Consider the following 17,335-nt stretch of genomic DNA (forward strand, 5'->3'; position numbering starts at 1 on the left):
CTCCACTAGTCTCCTGCCCGCACCATCTCCTCACCATAAACTTGAGCGCTTTCTCCTGCAGCACCGCCTCTGCCGGGTCCATAATCGCCCGGACTACTGGGTCTGCTCTCCGCCGGGGCCGCCCCTTTCGTGCCAGGCCGCAGCCAACGCAGCGCCCGGATCCCGCCTCCTCTTCCTTCCCCCGCCCTCTCTTTACCTCCTGGCACTGGCAGGGGGCCCGAGGATGACCGCGGCTCTGCGCGTGCGCGCTCCGCTGCCTCACGGGACTTGTAGTTCTGGAGGCTCGAGCGGCTAAAAGCGAGACCACGCGGCGAACAGCAACTCCCACGGGTCACTGCGTATAGTCGCTGCTGTGTGCAAGCCAAATGTAGAGCACTCGAGAGCCCGGAGGGGAAGTCGGCTGATGGGAATTGTAGTTTTCAGCCTTTAAGAAGGCAAAGCCAGAGTGTCACCGTGGTTACCAAACGACGCCAGTGGCTGCTTGCCTGGCATTTGATAGCAAGATGGCGACTAGCGCTTTCTCTGTATTACAAATACTGGGAAAACAGAGAACCCAGGGTGCTTGGGCCTCCCTAATTGTGATTTTAGAGAACAGGACCCTCCTAAAGTTCATAAATCGAGCATCTGCGGAAAGACTGAGACCTAGAGACTCTGAGCCAAGTGTGCATGTAACAGCAGCCTCAACATCAATGCAAGATTCCGATATCCTCCTAAGTTATTATTGCCTCTAGTTTTAGAAGAGCCTTTTCTCTCCCAGAGCAAGTCAGGGGCAGACAGAACTCGCTCCAGGAAGCCTTGAGTTTAGCGCTCAGAAAGTAGGGACTACCATTGCTAACCCTGAGATCAAAGTCCAGTGTTACATAAATGAAATACAATGACCATCGTGCAAGTGAAGCCTAAAAGTAGTGTCTTTGGCCATAAAAGCCCGAAATGGGCTGGGTGTGGTGGCACATGCCTTTAGTCCCACCACTCGAGAGGCAAAGGCGGAGGCAGCTTGATCTAGTGATTTCGAGGCTAGCCTGGTCTACAGAGCAAGTTCCAGGACAGCAAAGGCTACACTAGGAAACCCTGTCTTAAAAAACACAAAAGAAAAGAGAGAGACAAGATGGGGCTGGGGAGATGGCTCAGTAGATAAGAGTGCTACCCATGAAAGGACAAGGACCTGAGTTCAAGTCTCCAGCACCCACATAAAAAGCTAGGTATATGGGCTCAATGGTTAAGAGCACTTGCTACCGCCCAGACAGTGGTGGTACACGCCTTTAATCCCAGCACTTGGGAAGCAGAGGCAGGCAGATTTCTAAGTTTGAGGCCAGCCTGGTCTACAGAGTGAGTTCCAGGACAGCCAGGGCTACACAGAGAAACCCTGTCTCGAAAAACTAAAAAAAAAAAAAAAAAAAATGAGCTCTTGCAGTGAACCTGGGTTCAATTTCCAGCACCCACATGATGACCCACAGCCACTACTGTGCCTCACCTGGAGTAGATCTTTAATTATGAGAACATTATAGGCAGGAACGCCACAGGCCAAGAGAGAATGGCACTTAGGAATAACACAACAATTTTGGTTAGGTTTCTGTTATTCTTTTTCTGGTTGGTTGGTTGGTTGGTTGGTTGGTTGGTGTCTTCTGGGTTTGTTTTATTGTTTTTGTTTTTTACTTTTTTATTTTGTGCTTTTTTATCATGGCTTGTGGATCAGGGGGCAACTGGTGAGTTCAAGGTTCACAAGGTCTGCATAGGAAGTTCCAGACAACCAGAACTACATAGTGAGACTAGGACTCAAACAAACAAGTTATTACTCTTCTTCCAGAAAGGGATCAAACTTAGATAATTAGATTTGATGGCAAACGCCTTTACCCGCTGAGCCATATCATTAGATGAACTTGGATTTGACAGAAGCCAAATATACTTACTCTACAGTTAAAGGAAGACCAATTAGTCCACAGTGGTGCTGCAGAAGTCAACTCTAACCTGATCTGCATGGCTGAGTTCCAGACTAGCCTAGGCTACAAATGGGAGTCTGTCTTTTAAAAAGTAGTAACATCAGTCACAGATGCTGCCACTGTTACCTTATGCCCATCACTAGAAATTTTACACTAATAATTTCTAACAAACCAAGCATTGTGGCGCAGGACTTTAATCCCAACACTCTGGAGGTAGAGGCAGGCAGATCTCTGAGTTCAAGGCCAGTCTGGTCTACAGAGCCAGTCCCAAGACAATCATGGCTACACAGAGAAACCCTATCTTTAAAAAAAAACAAAGCAAAACAACAAAGAAAGACTGGCAATGGGTCTGCAGCCTTCTCTGTCCACTCACATAGAAAGTGAGAGTTGGTAAAGGAAACTGGGTAGCTCTGTAGCCCAAGAACTAGTTTCATAGACCAAATTGGCCTCCAAATCAGAGATTCCTGCTTCTGAATGCTGGAATGTAAGGCATGCAGCACTATCACCTGCTAACCAAGAGGCTTTGTTTATAGGCTCCACTCATAAAGCACTCATGTACATATGAATTCAAAGGAAACTCAGGAGTTGGCAAAAAAAAAAAAAAAAAAAAAAAAAAAAAAACCAAAAAAACAACAAAACCTAATCTTTGTTAAAACTGGCTATTTATAACTAGGTTTGGAAGTGTATACTTTTAACCCCAGAAACCCAGGGTCTGGAGTCAGAAGTTTGGGACCAGCCTGAACTAGGTGGCATTTTCTCAAAAATGAACAAACCCAAAAATCACCTTTCCTGTTAAATGGATAAATCCAAATTGAGAACATTTTGGTGAACCAACCTGCCTCCATTTTTATACTAAAGACAAATTAGGTCCATTCCTGTTTATGACTATGTTCCTCCAGGACTGGACTGTGCTCCACCTGTAACTTTAATTACAAATGGTTCTTTACTGCCTGTTCATGAAAATGGCAACCACTTCTTTGTTTCAAAACTGTTATGACCACTTAACCACCCTACCTTTGTTTCAAGGTTATTATATCCAGTCACCTTTAATCCCAGCACTGAGAAGGCAGAGGCAGGTAGGTCTCTTGTGAGTTCTAGGCCAGCCTGGTCTACAAATTAAGTTCCAGGACAACCAGTCTGTCAACAGCTCTTGTTAGGACCACCTTGTTATGTTCTTCATCTGTCACCCTGCCGATTTGTCTGCCAAATCCTCCATTTGGAAACTCCCTAACCCTGAGCTATAAAAACCTTATCTTTCCCAAATCCACCCCATCTAAGGGGAAGGCAGCCCGAAAACCTGAATTTAAAAAAAAAAATGCTTTAACTAATTTGGGCACAATGGTTTGGGTCGGTGGTCTCTCTCCTCTCATCTTGCAAAATAACACATTAGTTTGTTTGTTTGTTCCTTTGTTTGTTACTCGGTGTAGCCCTGGCGGTCCCGGAACTTGCTTAGGCTGCCTTAGAAAGGCATGCACCACACCCCACTATCTTTTCTTTGAGGTAGTCTTGTAATTTATCTCCATCCAGACTGAACTTGAAATCCTCCTGCTTTGGCCTCATAAAAAGCTGTAATCAAAGGTATTAAAACACAAAACACAAAGCCCAGGCTAGAGACTTGCCTTGAAGTAGCCCCTCATATCCAACCAGTTTAGGCAAATTCTTTGGATCAGAGGAAAGAGGCCTCAGGAGACTAATTCTTGGTATGTGTCAGTCCCTAAATTCACTCCCTCCAACAAAAGAAAAGAACAAGAGACCTACCTTCCAGCTAATCCTTTCATTGACTAATGGGTTGTAATTAGCCAAACTTTTCCGTTCCTTTTTCTATCTTTCTGATTGTTTATTTGGTTTTGGGTTTGTTGTTGTGTTATTGGTTTTTTGTTTGTTTGTTTGTTTTTGTTTTTCAAGACAGTTTCTCTGTGTAGCCCTGGCTGTCCAGGAACTTAACTCTTTAGACCAGGCTGGCCTCAAACACCTGCCTGCCTCTGCCTCTGCCTCCCAAGTTAAGGCATGCACCACCATCACCCAGCTCCGACCCTCCTCCAAAATGTTATCATTTATTCTTTTTTTTAGAGAGAATCTCATACAGTGAAACCTACAAACTACTCCATAAGCAGAAAGAAAGGCTTATTGGGAATCAAAGTGCCAAGACTGGGGGCAGGGATTGGGAGTGGAGAGCAGAAAAAGAAGAGGATTTCAGATGATATTCATCAGGGTGGGAGTCTTTGAGTTGAAACAAGCTGTTGAGATTGGCAAGGAACTAGAAGCCCTCATCCCACCAAGGTAGTTAAGAGAGGTTTCTGGTATACAGAAATATCAAATATGAGTCTTTTCTACAAAATACTAAAAAATTTTGTTTAAGATAAGGAATTCAAATATATTTACCCCCATCCCTTGTGAAACTTTTATGCACATGTTTTAATCTCCACCCCAACCAATAACCCCTTTCTTTTTGTCTACAAAAGTCCTCTTGTGTTCCAGGCATTTGATAGCCTGGAGCCCCGATCTCTTCCTCCCTGGAACAGTCCTTTCTCTTTCCTAGATTTTCTCTTAAGATTAAATTCAGACTATGAGGTTGGCCAACAGCCAATGGGGAAAAGACTGAGAGTCAGCAAGTGAATTTGGATAAACACCAAATGCACTTCCTCTCTCTATGTGTTTCCTGTCTCTACCTTCTGTTCATCTCCCAACGACTTCCCCTTTATCTCGAGTGATGATAGTCAACTCCTTTTTGATCCCAACTTATCTCTAACATCACCAAGATGACCCTGCCTCCTGCTTCTACCTCCTGAGTATTAGGATAACAAGCCGTGCACTACCGTGCTGAGTATTGGCCTCCGACATCTGGAAATTCTAAAATGTCTACACTTGGGAGCTGAGTTTAGCTCAGCTTTGGGGCACTTGCTTGGAATGTCTGAGGGTCTGGGTTTGATCTTCAGCACTGTCATACATATTGAGAAACATGTGACACACACATACATGTAATTGAAACAATAAGCACTCTCTGGGAGTGGTGGCACATGCTTTTAACCTCCACATTCAAGAGGCAGAGGCAGGTGGATCCCTGAGTTCAAGGCCAGCCCTGATCTGCAGAGTGAGTTCCAGGACAGCCAGGACTATATAGAAAAGCTCTGACTCAAACACAAACAAACAAACAAAAACAAAAGAAAGCACTCTGGAGTCAAATCTCTGAGACTGAGGACAGTCCGGTCTGCTTACATAGTAGGTTTCAGGTCAGCCAGAGTGAAAGAGTGAGACCCTGTCTCAAATAAATGAATAAGCAAACAACAACAAAAAAGGTGGCGAACACTAGAGGAAGATGCTTGGCTTCCTCTTGCAGATGCTCGTAGGCCTCTGGCTTCTCCGTGAGCATGCACAAAGGAGTGGGAACATGTGTGCACAGGCAGTACTACACCACACACACACAGAGAAAAAGAAAAAGGAGTGGAAACACGTGTGCACAGGCAGTACTACACCACACACAGAGAGAAAAAGGAAAAGGAGTAGAAACACGTGTGCACAGGCAGTACTACACCGACACACAGAGAAAAAGGAAATGGAGTGGAAACACATGTGCACAGGCAGTACTACCCCACACACACACAGAGAAAAAGGAAAAGGCAGAGTGGCACATGCCTATAATCCTAGCACATAGAAGACAGAAATTGTACAAATCCTAGACCACCCAGAGCTGCTGACCAAGACCTCTCAAACACATGAACCAATGAAGTTTAAAAACAAATCACGAGGATGAAGATAGCTTAGCTGATGAAGAGTTCTGGCTTCTCTTCCAGAGGACCTGCATCTGATTCCAAGCACCCACATGACTATTAACATCATCTGTAATCCAGACCGTTGTTCAGATAAACAGTCATACATCTAAAAAATAAAAATAAATTCAATCTAAAACAAGTACTGTGCATGGTCATGCATACCTTTAACCTTAGCACTCACCACTAGGAAGGCAAGGGGGCAGCCTGGTTTACATAGTGAGTTCTAGAACAGCCAGGGTTACATAGTAGGACGCTGTCTTGAAAGAAAGAAATATTTAGACTCCACTTTTATCAGAAAATGGGCTTCTACCATGAGAACCCTAGGTCCTGCTGGACATACTGCAGCCCTCTAACTTCCTACTGAAGACTCCAGTGCTCCTTGATCTCAGTATTTGGATGTCACCAGTCCATCAAATGTCTCTCTCTATTCCACACCAATTACTTCTCTTGCATGGACCCCACATCCACCCCATGTTGTTCCTAAGTTACTGATGCTCATTTGTTCTCTCTCTCTCTCTCTCTCTCTCTCTCTCTCTCTCTCTCTCTCTCTCTCTCTCTCTCTCTCTGTGTGTGTGTGTGTGTGTGTGTGTGTGTTTCTGTCTGTGTGTGTTTATGTTTTTATGGTTTGTTTGTTTAGCACTCTGGGAGGCAGAGGCAGGCGGATTTCTGAGTTCGAGGCTAGCCTGGTCTACAGAGTGAGTTCCAGGATAGCCAGGGCTATACAGAGAAACCCTGTCTCCAAAAAACCAAAAAAAAAAAAAAAAATCCTTTAAAGCCAGGCAGTGGTGGCACATGCCTTTTACGCCAGCACTTGAGAGACAGAGGCAAGCAGATCTCTCTGAGTTCAGGACCAACCTGGTCCTAGGGAGCAAGTTTCAGGACAGTCAGGGCTACACAGAGAAACCCTGTCTCAAAATTTGAAAAAAGGAAAAAATAAAAGAAACGAAAGGAAGGAAGAGAAGAGAAGAGAAGAGGAAAAACTTTAATTATTTTGTGGAGCAGGTACACCTGGCATGGTGTGGCGATCACAGGACAGCTTGTGGGAGTTAATTCTCTCTCTCTACCACATAGGGCCAGGAATAGAACTCAGCTCATTAGGCTTCCTGGTAAGCCTTTTTACCTGTGTGTGTGTGTGTGTGTGTGTGTGTCTGTGTGTGTGCCTCTGTGTGTGTCTGTGTGTCTGTGTATATGCCCGCTCGCAGAAACTAGAAGATGTTGGATCCCCTGGGGCTGGAGTTACAAGCAGCTGTGAGTCGTGTGACATGGGTCCTAGAAAATATATTCTGCAAGAGCAGCAAATGCTCTTAACTGTGAAGCCATCTTTCCAGCTCTGCCTGCTAATTTATTTTTTTAAGTGTTGTTGAAATTGAACCTTGAAGCTGTGCACGGCAGTGAACACCTACAATCCCAGCTCTTGGAAGGTGGAAGAGACTGGATCCTCAGGAATTTCACGGTCAACCTTGGCTTGTGTGTCTGAGACTATTATTAGGCAAAACAAACAAAAAAAGAATCTTGATCGTGAATACATCTGAAGGGGAAAGATGCCATCCAGCCCTGCAAATGACCAACAAAAGCAAAGGACAGGGATGGGAACACTGGGAGCAGAGAGGCCTCGGCTGGCAAAGTGCAAGGTGAGGCTAGAGAATAGGAGGAAATAGGATGAACATCTTGAGAGCCAAGGAAAGAGATTTAAATAAAGGCAAGGAAGGTAGGAGAGCCCCAGATAGTCAGACAAGGAGGGAATGTGCTGCAGGTGTGGGCCAAGAGACCGACCTCAGCCTAGGTGTGGGGCACACAACTTTAATCTCAGTGCTCTGGAGGCAAAGCCAGGCAGATCTCTACGAGATTGTCCTGGTCTACATAGCAAGTTCAAAGACAGCCAGGACTACATGGAGAGCCCCTATCTCAAACAACAACAACAACAACAAAACACCCAAAATCCAAAAAAGACCAAAATAAAACAACAACAAAAATAGACAGATTTGCCATTGCTAATTAAGTTGCTGTTTTACTCTGACAATCAACCAGTAACTTAGCAATTTTATTCTTTTTGTTTTGTTTTTGTTTTTGTTTTTTCGAGACAGGGTTTCTCTGTGTAGCCCTGGCTGTCCTGGAACTCACTCTGTAGATCAGGCTGGCCTTGAACTCAGAAATCCACCTGCCTCTGCCTCCCAGAGTGCTGGGATTACGGGCATGCGCCACTACCACCTGGTGCAGTTTTATTCTTGAGACAAGATCTCACTCTGTAGCCCAGACGAACCTGGAATTTGCTATAAAATCCAAGCAGGCTTCAGCCCAAAACAACCCTCTGTGGCCAGCCTCCCAGGTGTTGAGATTACAGGCACAAGCCTTCCTCCGTGGCTGTAACTCGGCCTTAGGTAAGTTTTATTGTTTGGGGTAGTGAATGAAAGCGGTCTAGGGCCCAGGAAGCAATGTGTAATGCAGGCTGTATTCATGCGATCACCAGGGACTCTGCAGAATGAAGACAGTCTCTGGATTTTGAGGGAATGGGGAAAGGAGAGGCGAGGCCAGAGAAGGCATGTCTAAGGGGGAAGGAGCAGATCTGCTACAGAGAAGGGACTACAGACCATACAGCAGCCACACATTCCGGCTTTTCTTCAGGGGAGTAGTGACAAGGACCTGGTAGACAGAGGTGCGCTGGCAACTCGAGCAACGTCATGTCTTTCAAGACAACCAGAGATTCTAGATTAAAATTCTGTGAAATGGTAATTAGGAACAAAAACAGCTCCCCTCGAGCCAGGCTCTCTCCCACGTACATCCTCTTCCTGTGTAGAAAGGCCTGGCATCACTTTCCTAAAATTGTCACTGGTTCAGAGAAAGTGGCCAGGGTCAAACATCACTGGCTTGGGGGAATCTTGTCTTTACCCAGTGCAGAATTCAATGGTGTTATTATGGTTGTGCCTTTTGGTGATGAGGTATTTTCTGAATTTAATGTCACAGGTCACTTCATGGGGTAGATTGGTGTTGTGGGCAGTGTATCTCTGGACTTTTTTTCCTGACAAGGTCTCATATAGCTCCAACTGATCTCCAACTTGCTATGTACCCAACAGTGGCCTTGAACTTCTTCTACCTGCCAAGTGTTGAGATTACAGACACTTGTCACTAACCCCTTTTCCTGTGGTGCTGGGAGAAGAACCCAAGGCTTCAATGCACGCTAAACAAGCACTCCACCAACTGAGCTACACCCCCAGGCCTTATATGTGTCCATTTAGGTGCGTGAGTGTATGTGTGTGTGTAGACAAGAGATTAATATCCAATGTGGATCCTCAGGCATTCTCTATCTTGATTTATAAAACAAGTGCTCTCATCGGCTTGGAGCTAATCAAATAGTCTAGGGTAGCCAGGAGGCCCTAGGGATCTCTTGGGCCCCAGCCCTGGGAATATTGGCATGCACGCCCTGTGTGGCTTTTCCTGTGGGTGCTGGGGATCAAGTCCAGGTCCTCATGTTTGCATAGCAAGCATGTTTCTACCTAAGCTGTCTTCCCCAATCCCCTCTTCCTCCTTTTTCTAAGAGAGTAGGTATGGTATATACAATCACATGTGAGTGGCCAGACGGCAACATCAGGTGGAGTCTTCCTCCATTAGCTCTCCACTTATTTACTGAGGCGTGGTCTCTTGATGAACTTGATGAACCTAGAGCTCAATGATTAATGTTTAGCTATTCAGCTTAACCTGGGAATTCCCTGTTTCCAGCTAGCAAACATTAGAATTACATTACAGGAAACATTACCATGAAGACCAGCCTTTTTATTTTATTATTATTTTTTTAAATGTAGGTTCAATGGATCTGAACTCACATCCTCATACTTGCATTGCAAGTGCTTTATCCACTGAGCCATCTCTCAATCTCTTTGCTATTGCTGAAGCAGGGTATTTCTATGTAGCCCAAGCTGACCTGGAACTCCAGGCAACCCTCCTGTCACATCCTCCCAAGTGCTGGGGTTATAGACATGAGTACCTATGTCCAGCACCTGAATATTAAGCATGGTGGCCCTCATATCCTTCATGCAGGTGCTCTGGTGACCGCCAAGCGCACAGACTCTCTTTTTGCATACGCGCTGACACCTGCAGCTTTCTGTTCCTGCCAGTCTATCTTACGGCCCTTGGCACTAACCAAGTTTCTGCTCTTTCGCCAATACCTAGGTTTCACCTTGTCTAGACAGCCCACCCCACCCCACCCCACCCCACCCCGGACCCACAATGCTTCTTTAAATACATTAATCCATCCTTCCAGCCCCTTCTGGGTAGCTTATGTGTGGTATTTCACACATAGTCGACTGGAGCCAAAAATATTCCACAATCACATCTGTGCTCTTTTCTCCTGTGCCCTTTGCCACAGCCATTGAGTTTCTAACCCTGATTATACACAGAAGTCATCTGAGGAACTTTATCAACAAGATGAATGCCCTGTCGGGATAGATGGCTCCCATATGTAATCTCAACGTTCAGGAGACTTGGGGCAGGAAGAGCACTGCAAATTTGAGACCAGTGTGGATCGTTGTCATGCAGCATGGAAGTCAGTGGTATTGTTATGGTTGCACCCTTTGCAATGAGGTGGTTTCTGAATTTAATGCGCACAGAGTGGTAGAGATACCGTCAATACATTACTGGATTTGCTGTTGTTTGGGGTTTTGCTGGGTTGGTTTTGCTTTCTGATTTTGTTTTCGTTCCAGACAGGATTTTGTTGCTTATTTCATTTTGGGATAGCCTGGGCTGTGGTATGAGACACTGTCTTTAAAAAAGGACTAAATAGGGCAGCCAAGATGGCTCCTCAGGTTCAGGTACTACCTACCAAACCCGACAACCTGAGCTCAATCCCTGGGACATACAAATGTGGATGTCAGTAGTGAATATTTGATCCCAGCACTCAGGAAGCGAAAGCAGGAGAATCTCTGTGAGTTCCAGGTCATCCAGAGCTACATATGCAGTGAGACCCTAAAGAAAAAGAGTTAGGAGGGGCTGGAGAGATGGTTCAACAGTTAAGAGCACTGACTGCTCTTCCAGAGGTCTTGAGTTCAAATCCCAGCAACCACATGGTAACTTACAGCCATCTGTAATGGGATCTGATGCCCTGCTCTGGTGTGTCGAAGGAGAACGACAGTGTACTCATATACATAAAATAAATAAATAAATAAATAAATAAAATTTCAAAAAGAAAAAGAGTTATGGCCCATGTAGAGCCATTCAGTGGGTTCAGACGGGTGAGATGAAGATGGGGCCACCGGAAAGAATATCAAAGACAAAGGTGAAGCCTCAGGTGGCAGTGCCAATGCACGCCTTTAATCTCAGCTCTCAGGAGGCAGAGGCAGACAGATCTCTGTGAGTTCAAAGTCAGCCTGCTCTACATGGTAAGTTCCAGGACAGCCAGGACAGCCACGACTACACAGAGAAGAAGCCCTGTCTGGACAAAACAAAACCCAAACCAACATCCAAAAGAGCATCATAAAGTCAAAGGTGGCCGTGCATTTGATGTTATGGTCTAGGAACAAAACCAAGGCCAGATGACTTCAGGGGAAGGATGGATAGCCCTGGACCAGACAGCAGAGGATGGCAGTAAGGCTTTTATGAAAAACAAAACAAAACCAAACCAGTATTGAGCTGGCACAGGTGGTGAGGTGAGCAGCTCCCTGTCCTTCCTGTCTAGGGTCTGTCCCTGTACTTGGTCGACGATCAGCATCTCTACTTTCACCCCAGCTCGCAGGCCAAATTCAGGCCTTCAGGCTTTATCCTGGGGGCTGTGGGAAAGTGCTGAAAAATGTTGAGTAGGGCGGCATCCTGGTCAGATTTGTATTTTTAGAAAATCACTCAGAGCCCAGGGTGGAGAATAGATTAGAGTGGAGCACAGCTGGAGGCTGGGAAAAGGATTACCAAGTTTGCAGCAATCTTCCTGGGAGAGGTTGTGGCAGCCCAAATGAGGGAGGTGGAGAGAACCGAAAGGAATAGATGGATTCCAGAGACGCTACAGAAAAAAAAAAAAAAAAAAAAGAACTGTGAGACTCGGTGATTGATAAGACACGTCAAGGACGATGTCAGAGGGGTGTGCGAAAGGATGACTTCTAGGTACCTGGCTCAGGAAACAGGATGAATGAGGGATGCCACTGTTGGAGACCGGGAGCACAAGAGAAGGACATGCTAGTGGGACGATAATCAGTTCTTTTCTGGACATATTGTTTCAAAGGTGCCTGTGAAGCTTCCATGAGGAAGCCATGGGAAGTCCTTGGCTGTTTGAAGTCAAGAGAAAGGCTCTAGCCGCAGTCCGGGGTCTCGACATATAGGCGGCATCTGAAAGGAAGAAATCGCACAGGGGGAAGCCCAAATGGTAGACAGAAGGGTAGGTAGAGGGCCGAGTCCAGGAGAAGCGGACCAGCAGAGGAGGGAAGAGGAGACTGCAAAGGACCCCAAGAAGAAGGACCCACAAGATTGAGTTGGTCTGGGCTGTGCAAGTGCCCCTCAGCGAGTGCCCGGAAGAGGACCGGAAGGAGGCGGAGCCTGTTCAGTCTCTTTTACAAAATGTGTGACTCCCAAAAGGAAAGAAAACCTAGCAGGGTGGCTAGAGGTGGAAGCTTCGTGGAGACTCCTGAAAAATAGTGTTCATTTGAGAGAGGAAGACTTTAGTGCAGAGGAACTTAAAGGGTGTGACAACCAAGCAAAATGAATGACCCCTGGTTAGATCTTGGCATAATACACACGTTTGCCCATATGTGCATGTACACGCTTGCGCGCGCGGACACACACACACACTCACACACACACACACACACGCACACGCGCGCACACACACACACACACACGCACACGCACACACAAAATCACCCAACAACTGCATAGACAACAATAAACAACCCATCTGTAGCAGAAATTCAAGGTCAGTTTAGCTGAAGGTTGGAGTCCACATTAACTGGGGTTGAGTCATCGGAAGGCCTGACTGGAACTTGCCTTCACCTGGCTCAGATGATAGTCTTGAAGGTCATGATTTGTAATCCCAGAATTTAGGAAGCTGAGACAAACTACTGGGTTTAAGCTAAGCTTCCTTTCTTCCTTTCTTCCTTCCTTCCTTTCTTCCTTCCTTCCTTTCTTTCTATAGCCTTGGCTGTCCTCGAACTTACTCTGTAGACCAGGCTGGCCTCAAACTCAGAAATCTGCCTGCCTCTGCCTCCCAGAGTGCTGGAATTATAGGTGTGGGACACCACCGCCTGGCTCCTTCCTTCTTGGTGTGTGTGTGTGTGTGTGTGTGTGTGTGTGTGTCCTTGGCTGTCCTGAAACTCACTCTGTAGACCAGGCTGGCCTCAAACTCACAGAAATCTGCCTGCCTCTGCCTCCCAAGTGCTGGGATTAAAGGTGTGAGCCACCACTTCAGGCTTCAAGGTCAGTTTTCAATCCACAGTATAAGCATGTTCCCCGATAACAAACTAGCTAGGCATGGAGGCTCCAGCATAGTACCTATAATCTGAGCACTTGGAAGCCGGAAGCAGGAGGATTAACAGCCTTGGGCTCAAAGCCAGCCTGGACTGCAGATTAAGATTCTGTCTCCATAAGGCCAAAAAGTAACATGGGTTATAGCATATCAAATAAATAGCAACTGTGACTCTGTGACTACCTGCTTAAGACCTGCAGAGAGAGAGAGAGAGAGAGAGAGAGAGAGAGAAGGAGAGAGAGAGGGAAAGAAGGAGAGGGAGAGAGAGAGGGAGAGAGAGGAAGAGAGAGAGGGAGAGAGGGACAGAGAGAGTGAGAGAGGGGGAGAGAGAGGGAGGGAGAGAGAGGGAGAGAGAGAAGGAGAGAGGGAGAGAGAGGGAAGGAGAGAGAGGGAGGGAGAGAGAAAGAGAGAGGGAAGGGAGAGGGAGAGAGAGGGAGGGAGAGAGAAAGAGAGAGGGAAGGGAGAGAGAGAGGGAAAGAGAAAGGGAGAGAGAGAGGGAGAGAGAGAGGGAGAGAGAGAGGGAGAGAGAGAGGGAGAGAGAGGAGAGAGAGCGGGAGAGAGGGAGAGAGAGAGGGAGAAAGAGAGGGAGGGAGAGAGAGAGAGAGGGAGAGAGACAAAGAGGAGAGAGAGAGGGAGAAAGAGAGGGAGAGAGGAAGGGAGAGAGAGAGGTGGGGAGAGAAAGGGAGAGAGAGAGAGAGGGAGGGAGAGGGAGAGAGGGAGACTAGTTGGGAGGGGGGTCATGAATAAGGAAAAGAAAGGGGAATGGAGCATGTAGGTTTGCTCCTCAGCTGTGAGAGAAAGAAACAAAGAAGCAAACAAAGAAACAAAGAAAAGAAAGAGAAAAAGAGAAAGGGGAATGGAGCCTGGAGTCCAGAGGTAGAAGCACACACTTTTACAGACAGATCTCTGAGTTCGAAGCCAGCCTGGTCTATGGCCTGAGTTTCAGGACAGCCAGGGTTACACAGAGAAACCCTGTCTTCTGAGAACAACAAAGGGTAAAGGGAGGCGAATAGAATCACAACATATTGTTTACATGTATAAAAATTAAAAAAAAGAAAAGTAATGTTCTTAAAAAAATAAAAAAGCAAACAAAGAAAGAGAAAAAGACCACTTGGTCACACGCCTGTCAACTTTTTATCTTGGTAGAAAGCATCCGTAAATTCCTTGCCTTGTGAATTTCTGCAGGGCTACAGTTTCCCACCTTGTGTTTCTGAGGTGAGGTCTCTCAGAGCTCATGGGTTAGGGTAGGCTGCTGTCAGGCCAGCAAGCCTTAGGCATCCTGGTGGGTCTTCTCCCTCAGTGCGGGGATATAAATGTCATTCCACCACATCCAGCTTTGTGCCTCATGTGTGTGCTGCAAGCTCTTTACCAATTAAGCCATTTCCCCAGGTCCCCTGCATTCTGGAACCAGACCTTACACGTAGCCTAACCCAAGCTTAGCTGCAGTGTCTCTTCTTTATTAACAGTAGCATCCAAAGAAGAAATCATTGTCTAAATAAACAAACAAAAAAAGGTGCTCACTTTGGTTATAGAAATGTTGTGTGTGTGTGTGTGTGTGTGTGTGTGTATAAAACTATAGACATGTCCATACACACTTTATTTGCTACGTTTTTTCCAGGCTTGAGAGATTAATCAGCATTCAGCTGTTTGTGCTGACAAAGCTATCTTTCCTCAGATTTTTGTGCCTCAATTTGTTAGACTGTTTGACAAACCGTATTCATCACGCTGAGTCTGCAGAGTCTGGCCTGTTTGTACAGGTTGTTTTCTGTTTAACTGGACTCCATCAGACCCCAGCAGGACTAGTGATGATTTCCTTACTCTGGCTGCTATGATTTCACAGGCACTCACATCACTGGAAGCTTGTTGGTTTTCTGTCTCCCAAAATCCATTTGAGGAAGTGATCAAGGCTAAGATTGGTTTATTGGAGAGGATCAAACACTCACTTTGTATCCGTCACTCTGCAGATGAATAAGAAACAAAGGTAGTGGACACCTTTAATGCCAGCACTTGGGAGACAGGTGGATTTCTAAATGTAAGGCCAGCCTGATCTACAGAATGAATCTCAGGACAGTCAGGTACACAGAGAAACCCTGTCTGGAAAAACAAAACAAACAAGTGAATGAAAGAAAGAAAAGAAAAGAAAAGAGAAGAAAAGAAAAGAAAAGAAAAGAAAAGAAACTTCTCCTTTCAAAAAGTCTTTTGTTCTTTTGTTTGTTTTACTTTCTTTTCCAGAGCAGTGGTTCTCAACCTGTGAGTCAAGACCCTCTTTGGCAAACCTCTATCTCCAAAAGTATTAACATTATGATTCACAACAGCATCAAATTACAGTTATGAAATAACAACAGAAATGATTTTATGGTTGGGGGTCACTACCACACGAGGAAGTGTGTTAAAGAGCTGCATCATTAGGAAGGCTGAGGACCACGGCTCTAGAGGAAGTACGACATAAAAATATACACGAATGGGGTGGGGCTTTCTGGAAAGAGGGGAGCTTATATCCTCAGAGTGCTGGCACACGCAGACTGCATGAATTTGTAGATTAAGAGCCTAGGCTGGGATGAGACCCTGGATTGGCCCATAGCAATGCATAAACTGAGAGTGGTCATAGAGATCCATGCCTATAATTCAACACTCTGGGGTCATGGCTGGAGACTCAGGAGTCCAAGAGCATCCTCAGCTCTATAGTGAATCGGAGGCCAGTCTGGGCTACATGAGACCTTGTCTCAAATAAACAAGTAGTAAATCAGTCATATTTTAAAGATCTGGGCAGGATTTAGGAATACCATCAAGGAATACTACTAACAACATGCCCAGAGGATCAAGGGATAAGGGAGAATGGTTAGTTACCAAGACTCTTAACAATAGCCCAGGCCTTCCAAAAGGAGGATGGGCCACCCAGCTGGGAAACCTGGAAGAATCGTATCTCCATGTCTCTTCCCTCCTGCATTTTACTCTCATTTTTCTCGTTGGCTAAACACAAATTAAAAAACAGACGGTCAGAGAGAGTTTTTGGTGCCATCTCTGTGGCTTCAAGGTCCAAAGGTGGGTGAGAAACAGTGAACGGCCATGTTCTAAAGGGCAAGGTGGGTGGGTGGGGGTTCTACAAGTCATTGGTTTGAGGGTAGAGAAGGTCTGGAAACTTGACTGACTCACTGGACACAGAAGGACATGCAGGGAAACCCTGGAAACAGGGGGATCCAGAAGAAATCCAAAACCTTCAGCTAGAAGGAAGAGAGAGATGGAGGGAGGGAGGAAGAAGAAGAGGAGGAGGTTCAGCTCCTCAGACTTGTTCAGCAAGCACACTGTCAGCCGATTGCCTCTCTGGCATCCTGCTGTTGATTTTGATGAAGCTTAAATATAAAGTCAAAGAGAACGTGACCCTGATAACAAAAGGGGTGCTTCTAGCCAAAATCAGAACTTGAACTTAAGCTGGATATGGTGGTACAGGCAGATAATCCCCGCCTTACCCAGGGTGGGGCTGAGGCAGGAAGATCTTAAATGAAGACTAAACCTGAGCATTTTAGAGCATCTCTGTCAAGTCTAGCAGCATGGTGGCTCATGCATCACCTGAAACTTGGCGGGAGGAGCAGGAGGATTACCATAGTTTGAGGCAGCAGGGGCTACGTAGTGAGTTTTAGGCTAACCTGAGCTACAGTGTGAGATACTGTCTCAAACAAACAAAAAAAGACCTTCAATAAAATATAAAGTAAAGGGGCTGGAGAGATGGCTCACTGACTGCTGAATCCAGAAGACCTGGGTTCAATTCCCAGCACCTACATGGCAGCTTACAACTGTCTGTAACTCCAGTTAAGGGGATCCAACACCCTCAAACAGACGTACATGCAGACAAAACACCAATGCACATAAAATACATAAATCATTTTTAAAAACTATATAAAGACATATATAAACTAAAGAGAAGGTTGGGAATATAGCTTAGTGATAGAGGGTTTTTGTTTGTTTGTTTGTTTGTTGGATTTTTGGTTTCGTTCAAGCCAGGGTTTCTCTGTGTAGCCCTGGCTGTCCTGGAAATCACTTTGTAGACCAGGCTGGCCTTGAACTCAGAAATCCACCTGCCTCTGCCTCCCAAGTGCAGGGATTAAAGGCATGCGCCACCCGCCGTCACCACCACCCGGTGTGAGGTTTTGTCTACCACGTGCCAAACCCTGGATTCAAGTCTAGGACAAGTTTAG

General features: G+C 45.8%; 1 protein-coding gene across 5 annotated transcripts in view; it reads right to left on the bottom strand.

Moving 5' to 3' along the window:
- Nucleotides 1-177, bottom strand: part of Btrc (beta-transducin repeat containing E3 ubiquitin protein ligase) — a 169,099-nt gene extending 168,922 nt beyond the window's left edge. For 3 of the 5 annotated variants that reach the window (XM_052184854.1, XM_052184856.1, XM_052184853.1), the window contains exon 1: nt 35-156. In XM_052184854.1, the coding sequence (XP_052040814.1) occupies nt 35-82 (48 nt within the window). In that variant the 5' untranslated portion in view covers nt 83-156. Of the gene's footprint in view, nt 1-34 lie in introns of all 5 variants that reach the window. The other 2 variants (XM_052184860.1, XM_052184857.1) reach the window with 1 other exon arrangement.
- Between the last annotated feature and the right edge of the window lie 17,158 nt (nt 178-17,335).

Source organism: Apodemus sylvaticus, chromosome 1 (genome assembly GCF_947179515.1).
Source record: "Apodemus sylvaticus chromosome 1, mApoSyl1.1, whole genome shotgun sequence".
In the NCBI taxonomy this organism is placed as follows: domain Eukaryota; kingdom Metazoa; phylum Chordata; class Mammalia; order Rodentia; family Muridae; genus Apodemus; species Apodemus sylvaticus.